The 13825-nt window shown below is 37.6% G+C and overlaps 1 protein-coding gene across 24 annotated transcripts in view; it reads left to right on the top strand.

Annotated features, from left to right (window-relative positions):
• Positions 1-968: 968 nt before the first annotated feature.
• The window catches only part of IKZF2 (IKAROS family zinc finger 2), a 138472-nt gene continuing 125615 nt past the window's right edge, over positions 969-13825 (top strand). For 2 of the 24 annotated variants that reach the window (XM_053919050.1, XM_053919051.2), the window contains exons 1-3: positions 2939-3118; positions 4665-4713; positions 5518-5625. In XM_053919050.1, coding sequence (XP_053775025.1) covers positions 3116-3118; positions 4665-4713; positions 5518-5625 — 160 coding nt within the window. In that variant the 5' untranslated portion in view covers positions 2939-3115. The other 22 variants (XM_053919037.1, XM_053919043.1, XM_045197960.2 and 19 more) reach the window with 22 other exon arrangements.

Raw genomic sequence — 13825 nt, 5'->3', positions numbered from 1 at the left:
TGATTTGTTCTCCAATGAATATTGGATTACCTTGTTTGCAGTATGGCACCATCATTTTTTCATTACTTAATAACAACTCTATTGGTTACAATTGTCTAATAAATATGATGAATGAAATAAACTTGAAAATTCATTATAAAATATACATACAGTATTATACAAGTTTCATGGGTATCAATGTGACTGAATTCCTACCCCATCGCAACATCTAAAGGAAAGGCATTATCCAAAATTCCCCCGACATACGGAGTGGTGCTTAAGAAATAGTTGATAATTTTATTGCAAATGATCACTTTCTACCCTCAGCAGTGGAAAAAAAAAAAGAAAAGGAAAAAGAAAAAGAAAAAAAAAACCCACCAAAACTTAGCAGCTATTTCTGGGATTCTTGAAAGGAGGTGTTCAGTGCCTACTTTCAACATTGATTTTCTCCACAATCTGTGATATGGTTTCTCAAAAATGCTTTTTGGCAGTCCTAATAATTTTATGTGTTTCCAAATTTAAGCCACCCAGACTACACAGTTCAGTATTTTCGGTTCCTTTCATTTTCCTTTTCCCTTTAATTACAGAAGTCTCTATTCCCTCTTTTTGTAAACGTGGTCAAGAAAAATGCTAAATGCTAGTATTTGTAGCAAGAACACGCATTTAACAGGACGATCTATTTAAGTTCTTCCCAAATAAAAATGCTGTGCGATAACTAATTGATGATATTGATGGGCAACACTTTACTCCTAACAAGTTTTTGGACCCACGCGCGTTCCTTCGACTTTGATGGATGTGGCAGTTGCCTGGGGGAGAAAAACGCAAACAAATACTCTAATTGTAAACTTGCACTGGAAAGCACTTCCAAAATAGTAAGAGTTGAGCTTCATCTCAGACCTGAATTTCCTTCCCAATCCATTCCTGAGGATCCTTGTGTGCTGATTCGCGTCCTGGTCTATATGGTGCCATTCACTGGAATTGCATCGCATAGTTTATTGCGAAGCCTGAGTGGGTGGGTCCACGCGCACACCCCGACTCGGGCCAGGACGCCCAGCCCGGAGCTCCGCGTCGGGCGCCCGGATCGCCGTCAGCTCCCGTCGCCCGGCCTCGCCACAAATCCCAGTTGGAAAGAAAACTTCACGCGTCCGAAATGAGCCTCCCCTCACCGCTGCAACCCCTCTTTCCCGGCCGGCAGAGAACGTGAGATTTATCGTGACTCGGAGGGAGCGGGTCGGGGTGGCGGTGGCACTCTCGGAAGCGGGTTACCTGGGCCCGCTTTGGGGGCGGGATTCGCCGTCCGGGGTCTGCCGGGCGGGGGGCGACGCAGCCGGGCGCGCGGGTGGGCGCGAGGGAGTGCGCGCGTCGCCGAGCCGCCGGGCAGCACTTGTCCTGTAATCGATTGCCGAGCGCGCCGAGCGGCCCGGCGCGCAGACACGCGCACACGCGCACACGCTCCCTTGCCTGCCCGCGCGCGCACACTCACACACTCAGACACGCACAGGCGCCCAGGTCCCCGCACACGCGCGCGCACGCACGTCCGCCCGCTCGCCCGCGCCGGGGGCCCCGCCGCCCGCCGCCGCCTCCTCCAGCCCGCCCTCCGCCCGCGGGCGTCTGCGCGAGCCCGGCCGGCGGGGGAGATGTGCTCCGGCGGCGGCGGATCGGTTTCTCGGGGTTTGACCAGCTGTCCCGGGCTAACCCTGCTCCTCGCTGAAGATGGAGGAAGTAAAAACAGGATTACCCTTAGCTACAGATCCACTGCCTTAGTTTCCACCACCAACTGCAGTGCACAAACACACGTTAGGCACAGGAAAGAAAGAAAGAGAGAGGACACACTAACAGTAAACACAAACAAAAGGGTGATGGGATTATTTTACTGCATGCCCTGCTGAGGTAAATCTCCGTTTGGCTTTTGCGTGGTGAAGAACAGCTCTTGTTTTGTCTTCTTATTCATAGATTATATATAAATATATGTGTCTGATTTGCAGAGGGGGGGAGTGTTTTCAAAGTTAAGTGTAATTATATAGCATCTCGTTTTGCACTGTGATGTGATCAAATGACTTGTTGCTGTTAACCAGTAATAATAATGTAGATATTTTTCTCCGGGAGGGATGGCTTGTGGTTATGATTAGGGTAATAATTTCTGTAAAGGACGCTCAGGGAATCGGGATGAGGATGATGTCCTCTGCCTTAATTTATCGCCCCCCCACGGCCTGTAATCTGTTTCTGGGATGTTAATCGATTAATCAGTTCTCATCTCTATAGCTGTCATGGATTTGGACTTGTTTTGCTTTGTTTTAACTTGAATTCCAAGAAAGATTGGGTAGCTTGGCATACATTGCAGCTGTCCAGATAGAAGCTAATATGCAGATCATGTTGGAATTAAACAAGAAAAACACAGGTATGACACATGTGAAAAGGCAGCAGTTAAATCACTCTGACAGATTCTAGTACGGGCGAAAGAGATGAAATTAAGATTTATTTATTTATTTATTTATTTATTTATTTATTTAGCCAAGGGCGAAAAACAGTCTTGTGAAGTTGGCCTAGGTGCCTTGCTGGGTTCTGCCTGACTGTCTCTCCCCTCTAACCGCCACCCCCACCAACCCCCCCACCTTTTCTTTCAGTTTTCTTGTCTTAGCTTTTGGTCGATTCTTAAAGAACCGGTGGATCAAGTTTTTTCTCTTCTTGTTAATCGCATTGCTGTAGCACTGACTGACCTCTCTCTCTCTCTCTCTCTCTCTTTTTTTCCTCTTTCCTGAAAGTACGTGGTGCCATTCCTGAGTGACTTTTCCTACTAGACCATCCCAAAGGGACGAGGGGGAGGGGTGGAAGGAGGAGGAGGAGGTGGAGGAGGAGGAGAAGGGGGGTGTTCCTTCTCTCTCATTTCTTGGTTTTGTTTATCAGCGGATCTGTTTGCTGGATTTGGGCTCGGAATGACCCACCTGTAAAGTGCTTTTCCTTCCTCCTCGCCTTGAACTCTGCAGGGGGCTTGGCTTGGAGGGGGCAAGGGAGGGAAGGAGAGAAGGGGGAAACACAAAAAACTTCTTTCTTTCTCTCTCCGTTTATCTTCAGCCCGACATTGTCACCTCTTCTTTGAGGGGTTAGAAGAAGCTGAGATCTCCCGACAGAGCTGGAAATGGTGATGAATCTTTTTTAATCAAAGGACAATTTCTTTTGTATGTACATTTCGTTTCTCTTTCTCCTTTTCTTTTTCTTTCTTTCCTTCTCTGAGGGTTAATAACCATTTCATTGATGGGGCAGACTTCTTTCGCTTCTCCCTGACGTTTCTTTCTTTTTAATATGTGTGTGTTAAATGTGTACATTTTTAAAGAGATAAACTCATTTGTAAAATATCCGAAGAAACTGCGCCCCTTTTAAACTTTACGGATGCCTTTCTTTAAAGCCTTATGTAATCATAATTTGAAAGAATTTGATAACAGTACAGCAGGTTGAAATTTAAGTGCTATGTAGTGGCTGAGTTGGGAATTTGATCTGATTATTCCATAAAGAAAGAAAGAAAAGTTTTTTGGGGGGTAGGGAGGGTGGTGGTGAAGAAGGGGAGGGGAGGGAGAAGGGAAGTGGTTTTGGAGACAAGAAGTGAAGCTGCCTGTTTTCCAGTAAGTAATGGAGAAATTCCAGGAGCCAGGGCTAAATATACTTGGCGATCAATACAGAAATGGCTCATTGTGAATAATTTAGCTGCTGGTGCAGTGAGAGTTTTGAAACTAAAGGCAAAAAGGACCAGGGCCAAAGGAAAAAAAAAAATAAGTAAAAATCTCCTCAGGACATGTCAATTCTTTAAACTTTTTCCTTCAAAGAATACAGTTAGCTTATCGATCTTTTCATTATGTAAAATCAAAGCTAGGGGGTGTCATCTCATACAATTTACTTTTGTTTCTGAGAATTAAGTTCTTGTTTTGCGTCATTCATACAGGAGAATAATTCCCCAAACTTTGAAAAAGTGATTCCCCTCCCAACAGCAAAAACTTTATGAAATTTTCAAAATCAGAATGTATTAAGTAAACTTGGCATTTGTATCCAACCATACTCTGGCAGGAAATTAAGGTTACGTTGAACAGGTGCTTACAGAGAACTGGGGGTAGACTAAAATGTCAATACAAGTTCGGGAGTTGGGTAACTACTGCAGAAATCTTAAAGACATGCTTGGGCACTAAGTTTTTTGGTTTTGTTTTGTTTTTTTGTTTTCTTCTGTTTGTTTGTTCTCCCCCCTCCCTCTTAGAACATGATGAACCAACTTGCAACAATTGTGAATAGAGCTATCTGTGTACTAGGGAAGTCCTCAAACTGCAGTGTGATTGTGGGAAGTAAAGATGCTAAAATACTTAAATCCCATTTCAAGCTGGCACGTGTGAGATGGGACCCCCTATTTTTTTTTCCTTCGAATCAAGTATATTCTGATTAACAGAGTCATTCCTTTCTTGCTACAGCCCATCTCACAGCACACTTATCTTTCCTATCCTATCTCCAGCAGGAATCAGATCATTTGCAGAAAGAGTTCAGTGACTTGCAAATGAGCACATACAGTACACTGTAGTATGTTTCTTGGGCACAGGTTGCAGCAGCCTCAACATGGGCTGACTGCTTGGAGCTTCAAATAAGTTAAGCATTTAATGGCAGAACTGAAAGGAATCATTGTGCTAAGGGTATAATCTTTTGTGTTGCAGCACTGCACTTTGACTATGGAAACAGACGCTATTGATGGCTATATAACGTGTAAGTATTCATTTCCATGAATTTTTTATCGGTAATTATGCTTTTGTATTACCTGTGTTTTATAACTTGTCAATTGTAAGTTTTTATCACAGGTTCTATACTCTTATTTTCTATCAGTTCGCAGTTCCAACTTTAATGAGTTTGATAAAATAACAGCATACAATGAAATAGAAGAAAATATAGAAATATACTTACTATATTAAGGGTAGCATGTAAATCAGTGGTATCTTAGAATATCCACACTTTCCGACTTGATTACTAAGTTTAGAATAGGTCAGGTTAAATATATGTCTACTAATCTGGAGCGTACTAAGTATTTATTACTCAGTAGCCTAATTTTCCGGACACATACTGGGAAAGAAAGTTAGTTTCCTTAAGTTGACATGTTTTTTTTTTTGCCAACTCTCCTTTCAAACATCCAAATCTCAGCCAGCATTTTGGAAAATGCTCATTGTAAATACTGTATTTTCAATGATTAAATTGGATATTAATATAAGCTTATATTTTTCAACTAAAGGGTACTTTGGAAATCAGCTACTCCTAATTCCTCTTTATTTTATAGTTAAGATTATCATGATAATGAAGTTTTGTATTTTTATTTTATTGTGGGCTGGCTGTGGCTTTTCATTATTTCATTCATTTACTGTATATTTCTAAATGATATTTCCTTACAGTTTCTTTTGGGGAAAAATGTATTACATTAAAATTTTAAGGCTATTCGTGTCACTGCATGTATGAAACAGAGTTGGTAATTCGATGTTATATGACCAAGAACAGAGACCAAAACATTTTATTTTGTGAAAGCAGGTGACAATGAGCTTTCACCTGAAAGGGAGCACTCCAATATGGCCATTGACCTCACCTCAAGCACACCCAATGGACAGCATGCCTCACCAAGTCACATGACAAGCAGTAAGTCTTCTTTTTATGATTTTTTTCCTATTTCTCTGGCGACAGACTTGAATTTGTTAGGTCTGTGGGGTCCTCTCACATTGTTGTAGCTGCTGCTATAGATTTTGCTAAAGAAAGAACAACAGAGATTTATTCCTGTTCCTTCTAGTATCATAAAACATGAGTCTGCTTACTAGTCTGAACTATCCCAAGGTGGCATTTGGGAGCTGGTGCTTACCTGTCTCAGGTAAGAAATGTTAGGCTTTTCTGGTTATTGTTTTGACTTGCCAGGTTTATGACTAGATTTATTGTTGTTGTTGGATTAAAAAGAAAAGGATGGAAACGTCACGTCCAGAGGACTCTCCACAGTAAAAAAATTAAGTAATTTTATATTGCATTGGTCCAAAGCTAATCCATCAGTGGCAGAATTGCGGTGTTACTTGCTTTTTTTTTTTTTAACATGTGAAAGTTTTTCCTCCAAAGTGTTGGAAGTTACATGTAATTGAAAATTTGTAGAAGTCACTTACATCCATTTCTCTAACAAAGTGAATGTATTTTGTTTAGGACTATCCAGAAAAGAACTGAGAAAATTTGGAAGGGTGTTTTGAATTTACAGGAATAGACAGTTTAGGCTACTATTTTTGATGAAGAGTCATTCATTGGTATAGTAAACGTTTTTTGTGTAATAAAAGAGCAACTTACATGTTGTCAGTGACAGAAGACAACCTAATTTAAGCCCTAGTTTGTGTTCTCTTATAATGTTTTTATTAGTTTAGTTATCAAGTGCAAACACTCTATTATTCCTATTCAAACAAAATTTGAAATCTTGTGTTTCCCTTATAGTTTTAGTATATGTTATATACTTGTCTAGATAGGATGTCCAATTTATATTTAACTTAGAAGTTTTCTATTTGAGTGATATGTATTGGAAAGGCATTTTCTTTCCTTTTTCAAAATGAAGATTTAATAAGTAAAGAAAATGAATCATCTACTGAATTATAAGCATATTCTTAATTTTCATTTTCTGGAGAGAACAAATTTTCCTTTCTAATTCCCTCTTACAGTTCTCAAAACTTAAGGTTATTTTAAAGCTACTGGCTTTTTGTAAGTAGTAAAGACTAGTGAATTATAAGCAAAAATATATAGAATACTATTGAATATATTTTGCAATTTATTAACTTTAAGTGATTCTGCCTATTGACTTGAAATTTGATTGAACTATGTGAATTTACTTATTTAATAGTTTTCTTTCTTTTTATTAATGAGAAACACTTTCTAGGAAGATTTCGTTCTAGAAGCAGTTGTTGAAATTCTTTTATTACATAGAAAGAAAAATTAATAGTGAGTGAGTGAATGTATATTAAATTATACTGCTAATCACTTATAATGGATTTTGTAGCATTAACTTATTTTTTGCTAGTTGGCTATAGATTTGATAAAAGTTATATTACTACTGTAATATAAGCAGTACAAGTTTTACATTTTAACATTTTAACTATGTTACTAGTTCTTTGGTAGAATAGATTTTTTTATTTCTCAGATAATTTTTGCATAATTTCCTGAAGAGGAAAGATAGTTGAATATGCAATTTCTGTTAGCCAACTCTTTAACTATTGGCTTTAGAAACATTGACTATACGGGGTGGATATTAATGTTAATCATAGACTTTTGACTGTTATCCCCTAGCCACCACTAGAATAGCAGCAGGAAAATGTTTTTTAATTGGTTAATTGTCTCCTTTATTTGTGAATTTTTTTCTGGTTTAGCAAGCACCGGCTTGAAAAAGGTAGTTCACCCATATACTTTAAATACACAGTGCAGAGTGTAGGCTTGGTCAGTTTGAACACATAAGAGCTGTGCTTTTGACATTTGGGCTTTTCACACCCAATAACATTGGCATTATGTTTGGTAAAGAGGTTTTTGTTTTGTTTTTTTCTTTTTTTTTAAAAAAACTTACTAGCCTGTGGCAGTTTCATGTTAGTATGGTTTTTGGCTGAGCTGCACATGTTTTCGCGTTCTTTTCCAAAGAGTTGCAGGTTAAATATTTTGGCTCTCACTTCAGAGCTGTCTTGCATCCTTTATGTAGCCTCTATTTACAGTATCTAGGTTACCCACTTAGGTGTTAGATGCAGAAGATACCCATTTTTCCTTTCTGTTAGATCTAGGAGAATATCAGCATTTGATATTGCCAAAGCAAAAAAGTAGTAGCAGGAGACTCTTGTCTATTAATTTGAACAGGACACCGAGAATCTGTCACTCGTATTTTCCTGCAACTTGAAATAATTTTTTGTGTGTGTGTGTGACCTGTCAAATCACTTGTGTCTGAGATCACTGGTTTTTGTAAATCCCTTTGCATGCATTGTTGACTTCATTAAAAGCAAAGAACTTAATTTATTTTCTGCATGTTTTATATCCTAATATATAGTTCCTGAAAGGCTGTTGCTTCCAAAAACAGAATTGTAATTTTGATTGAAAGTATTAAAGCCAAAAGTAAAAGTGAAATTTTTTCTGCTAGATGGCTTCCAGTAGCAGCTAGGAGAGGACAGGAGTATATGTGTAAGAGGGAAAAAGTCATTTTCAAACAATTTAGAAAAAAATAAAAGAATTAAAACCTTTGATTTTTATAAAATAACTAACATTCTGGCAGTACAGTATTGATAAGATGTGATAGCCCACTTATTTTGGCTTTAGGAAAGTGGTCAGTTTTACTCTATGATCCTAGTCATTTGTTTAGGTTATTTGATGGCTATTCTGAGATGAAGAGTATCCGTACAACTCGCTGCCAGCTATTGTATAATAAATAATGACAGCAGCTATCACTGTTTGACAGGGCTAGAAGAGAGCATCGGCAACATGGGAGAGAACTAAAAATGTTATAATGCCTGACAGTTTTTGGTTTCAAAATTCAGCCTGTGAGATAACCTTAAAAAGAAGTAAGAGGTATTCGTGATCTTAACATTTTATAATGACGACTTCCTATGTTTTAGAATGAATTTCTTAGAGAACCTTAGACTTTTTCTTCTGAAATAAAGATCTCTTTGATAAGAAGATGAGCATTGTTGCCTGAGATCATTAGTGTACATATTGAGTCTGCTGACAGTCTTCGGTGTCAGGGATGACAGTACATGCCTTGATGGCTACTGGAAATACACAGTGTTAAGTTATTTTAAAAATAGATCCTGGAAGTTAAGAATCTGAGACAGACAACTCAGACAGAACAATATAAAAATAATCCATATTGTATTTCGGCCCATCAGATGAGACTTGCTTTGTGATTCCTTCTGTTTCTGGGCTAGCTCATTTCCAATTCTTGCAGAGTTGCTTCAGGATCGGGTTAAAACTGGTCTATACCTGCTGCTGACTATTGTGAAAAGAATTTTGAGGTTCAAAAATTTTTAATTAATTTTATTTTCCTTATCTACCTTTACAATGCCAATGAGTGAATTTTATCTGGAGATAGTTAAATGGAATGGAAATACATCCTGCCACAAACTTTGTTTCTATTACTTTAAAATCCTTATGTGGCTCAAGTTTGCAGTCAATACTATTTATCAGTCAGTTTGATGGCCAGGTGGCGTGTATGGAATTGGAAGAAGTAGTAATTCTAGTTTTATAAGACTGACCAATAATCAGGTCAGGGAATCTAGTTTATCCTTTGCAGAGTGCTTCACATTAATTTTTTTAGCTTAGTTTCCATTTTTAGAACCTAGTGAAGCAGAACTATGTTCTGATTTCCATTTTTCATATGTGGAAATGGAAGCTGAAAGAAGTCAGTTGGCCTTTTAGGTCCCTTAGCAGAAGGAAGAAGTTGTCAGGATTGGGACATAAAACTGTGATAATACCTTGTGAGGTAGTTGGATTACTCAACTGATATTTCTCTATAATGTCATTATGTCAGGATGCTCACCGTGTCCGATACTGACCCATGTTTTAGTGACAAAAGCAGTATTACAGAAGTAGAAGAGGGTTATTATCAGGGTGGAGTAATATCAGCTAATCTTTCTCTAGTGCACTTATAAAAATAACATATTGTGGGACTCACCAGCTTTCTGAGTTGTCTTCTGTAGCTTAGTTTGGCAGTCACCCTTGGTTGGATTTCCAGAGGATACACCCTACTGTAACGTCAGGTGGGCTTGATGCAAAAACTCACTGTTTTGAATTGTAGCGTTGAGGTTTGTGTAGATACCCGACATACCTTAGCTTTCACTTGTTAGGAAGTTGTTGTTTTTTTTAAGTTTGATTTGATTTTTTTTTTTTTTGATTTTTTAAATTTGATTTCTTATGCCTTATCAGATGTAAGTGTCATGGCTATGTACCAAATGAAAGAAAGAAGAGGGAATCAAAGGAAGTATGAATGTGCAGAGAATTAACAACAAAAAATGCTGTATTTTTTTCTTGTATTTTATTTTTCCCTTCCCCCATTTTTAGGCTGCTTCAGAGTAAGAATAAATGTCAGTCTTCAAGAAACAAAACAAATTTATTATAGAAGTGTTATCCTTATTGGCTCTATCTTTTTCCAAACCTGTCTTCCCCGCTGGAAATACATTAAAAAAAATGTAACCAAGTTAATTTGGTTCTATACGGAGTCTTAGTTCAAGCCCTAGTGGATTGAGATCTCTGGGTTTCATGCTCTTCTCCCCTAACTTTGAATATTGATATATTTTGATCTTATGATATTTTAAAAAATCAATAGCAGGGTCATAGTCCTGAAATGAATAGAATCTGTTGTTTTTCTTTGCTTTTATCTGTTTATATCAAATATACTTATTGATCCGGTAGTCTTTTCCTTCTGTGGATTAATCAATAGTGAAAATATTTGTGCTTTGAAGTAGGTAAGGAGTATTGAGGAACTATTTCCCTTATTATAAATGTTTAATCACTACTGGAATGAGAGATGGGAAAGGGGCATAATTTCTGAGTGTCTGTAGGATGCCCCTAGCTCTGTTCTCTATGTATCCATATTATTCCACTTAGTTTCCACAACAGCTCTGTGAGGTTAATAGTTCCTCTGTTTTATAATACAGAAAACTGATGGTCAGTGGTTAAGGTATGGGTTTGGAGTTCTGTGGGCCTGTGTTAGAATTCTTAATTGGCCACTAACGTACTATGATCTTATGCATGTTACTTCACATCTCTTAGTTTGTCTGTCGAATGGGGATAAGCAATCCCTACCTCAGTGGACTCTTGTGAGGTTGGAATGAGGCAATATATTCAAAATGCTCAGCACAGTTTCTGGCTCATCAAATAAGTAATCGCTGCTGCTATCAGAGCAGTCAGGTTACTTTTTCACTGCCCCATGACTCATAAGGAGAAAGAGTTTGTTGTCAAATCCAGACGTTTGAAACGCAGGTCTTTTTTTTCCTTTCCTTTTTACTACATAGGTCCATGGAACAGAGGCAGGCATTGCTAATAATTTAGGGTAAAGTCAAAGAAAAACCCTCTATTGTTTAAAGTATCTATGAAGATTTTGGTTAAGAAAGGAGTGGAGTTTGTCTATTTATTAGAAACTCTTTTTATTAGTTTCAGTGTTCCTGAGTTTTACATTTGGTTATATGTAAAGAAAAATCATTACTTACTATTGGTGTTCCAAAGACACCTGTCGTTAAGAATGGAAAAAGAAAGAGTCCTCTTAACAGAGTAACCTATCTGTATCTAGAACCAATTGCTTCTTAAAGAGTCTGCATCTAAAACTATACTTTATTGAGGCTGCTGATAGTACCATAAATTCTCAATTTGATGCTACAAATCAGATTGTAGGCCTGCTTGTTGCTAATAGTTAAGGTGTTTTAAATTTAAAGTAAGCTTAATTTTCACTTAATAGGCATTTGACATGCTGCTGTATTGTTCCAGTTGATTGATTCAACAGATACTGATAGACTACCTTTCATGTGTCAGGCATGGTAAGGTGAATCCAAAGGTGAATAGTATACCATCCTTGACCTCAGGAGCCTACACTCTAGTTTGAAAGACAGACCTCTAAACAGGGCATCAAACCGTGGTAAGCTCAGCGTTCTAACTATTGTGGAGAGTGGGGCAGGGAGGGTACTAGTTCTGAAGACATCCGAGAGCTGAGACATATTAAATGAATAGGATTTAGCAGAGAAGTAGAAGGTTTCTCAGTAAACTCACCTACAATGGTAGCTGAGAAGTAACAGATACATTCTGGGAAATCCAAATGGATTGGGATTTCTGGATTTGTAAAGTTTGAGTCTAGGAACCTGAGGCCAGAGATGACTCTAGAGAATTAATCAAAGCAACATGATGGCATATCTTGTATAAGAGGAATCTTGGATTTCATTTTCAAGGGAGCCAAAGCAGGTGACTTGTCTTTTGATTGACATGGATTACAGTAGCTGCAGTGTGGGAACAAAGATTTGGATGCGGACCAGTCTTGAGGCAGGGGCTTCTTTAACAGGCTGTTGAAAGGATTGAGTGGGAAGTCATGCAAGCTAGTGGCAATGGGGATAATAAGCAAGAGAAAGATTTGGGAAATATGTAATAGCTTCAAGTGGATAGGACTTGGGCAGTAGGATAAAGGACAGTAGTTCATGATGACCCCTAAGCTATTGGATAGATGGCAATAGGTCCCATCAGGGAGATGGGAAATACTGGAGCAGGTTTCGAGGAAAATATTTAGTTTAGTTTTATTCTAGATACAGAGAGTTTGAAGTACCTGTAGAATTTGGGAAAGAATAGCAGTCAGGCAGGTGGATAGATTAGATGCAAGCGTGAATTTTCCAAATTAAGAGAAATCTAATATGTATCTTGTGGTTTGGTTTCTTTTCCTTCTGTATTGCTTTAACAATAGTTTAGTATTTCTAAAAAACTTCCCAAGTAATTCTCAGCATTTGATCAGTGACCTTACTTTCATGACTGCCCTATTAAATCAAAATTCTATATTGAAATGTATGAGCACAGGTTTTAATGAACTCTCTTTGCTTAATGGAGTCCTTTTATGCTAGTCTCAGAAGTTGGATTAGTTGATGTGATTGACTCACTAATTTTTAAACAAAATATGCCAGCCCTTCTTAAAATTTCGTGACATATTTAATGTCATCCCTTCTATGGTTACGCATTTTTAAAAATTATAAGACTAACGTGTGCCATTTGCTCCAATGCCTCTACTGTAATGATTTGTCTTTATTCTATAACTTATAAAGATAAGTAAATATATAATTTCATATATTTATATATATAACTTGTTAATTAAATACTGAGCAGTTCTGCTGCATTAATAGTCAAGGAATTGAATAATGTTGTCTAGAACTTTTTTGAAAACTTTGAGATAAATATATATACATGATATATATTATTTGAAAATGGTGTGCTATATACTTAAATTTTTAAAAAGTTTATAATGTCATGCTACCTGGGGTAAAATTACCTAGAGGGAAGAAAAAGTTATATAAAAAACATCTTAACATATTTATTACCTCAAAAATATCTATTATGAAACTTCATCTTAAAAACGTGAGCTTTGATTACCCAAGACATCATGGAATTCCAAACGCATGTTAATGATGGAAATACTTCATCTGAGAGTTCCTGTATGTGGACATACAGAACTCTCTAGAGAGATATTTTTCATCTTTTAAACATTGATCCAGCCAGCATTTATTAAGCACTTACTTTGTGTGATGAACTGCTGATACTGGGGCATAAGAAATCTTAGTGTTTTGGGTAGAGAAGGATGTTATCTTTCAGGGTTCAAATGAATTCATGTTTTATTTGAGATTTTTTTCAGCTGTTTTTTGAGATACTTATTTGAGGTAATCCTATTGCAGTTAGAAGCAAATAAGTGTGACGTGCTCATTTTGATTTATATCCATTATAGATGAATGAAGTGCTTCTCACCTTTTAACGTCGAGAGTTCTTCAAAATTGTATAAATTTGAAAATGTGCAATAAAACAGACAAAAATAAAACCAGCTTTTAAGATAGGTTTCCACAGGAGAGCACATCCCCAAGAAATTTTTCATAATGCAAGATTAGGCTCTCCGCCTTCCGAGTTCCAAAACTTGGTCGGCATCACATTTAAGTAGGCTCATATCTCAGGGCTGGCTCACATTGAAAAACTCTGAAATTGATCTTGAAAATCATAATGCCAACGTATGTCTATACTTTGCCTAAAAAGAAAACAAAAGAAAACCCTGCAACCAACTAACATAGGATCTGGATCATTCCAGTTGGCCTGACCAGATCATTTTGTTACTGTGAATCGG

This window comes from Desmodus rotundus, chromosome 2 (assembly GCF_022682495.2).
Source record: "Desmodus rotundus isolate HL8 chromosome 2, HLdesRot8A.1, whole genome shotgun sequence".
Lineage (NCBI taxonomy): Eukaryota > Metazoa > Chordata > Mammalia > Chiroptera > Phyllostomidae > Desmodus > Desmodus rotundus.
The sequence above is the reverse complement of the archived record's forward strand: the minus strand, read 5'-3'. Positions and strand labels throughout refer to the sequence as shown.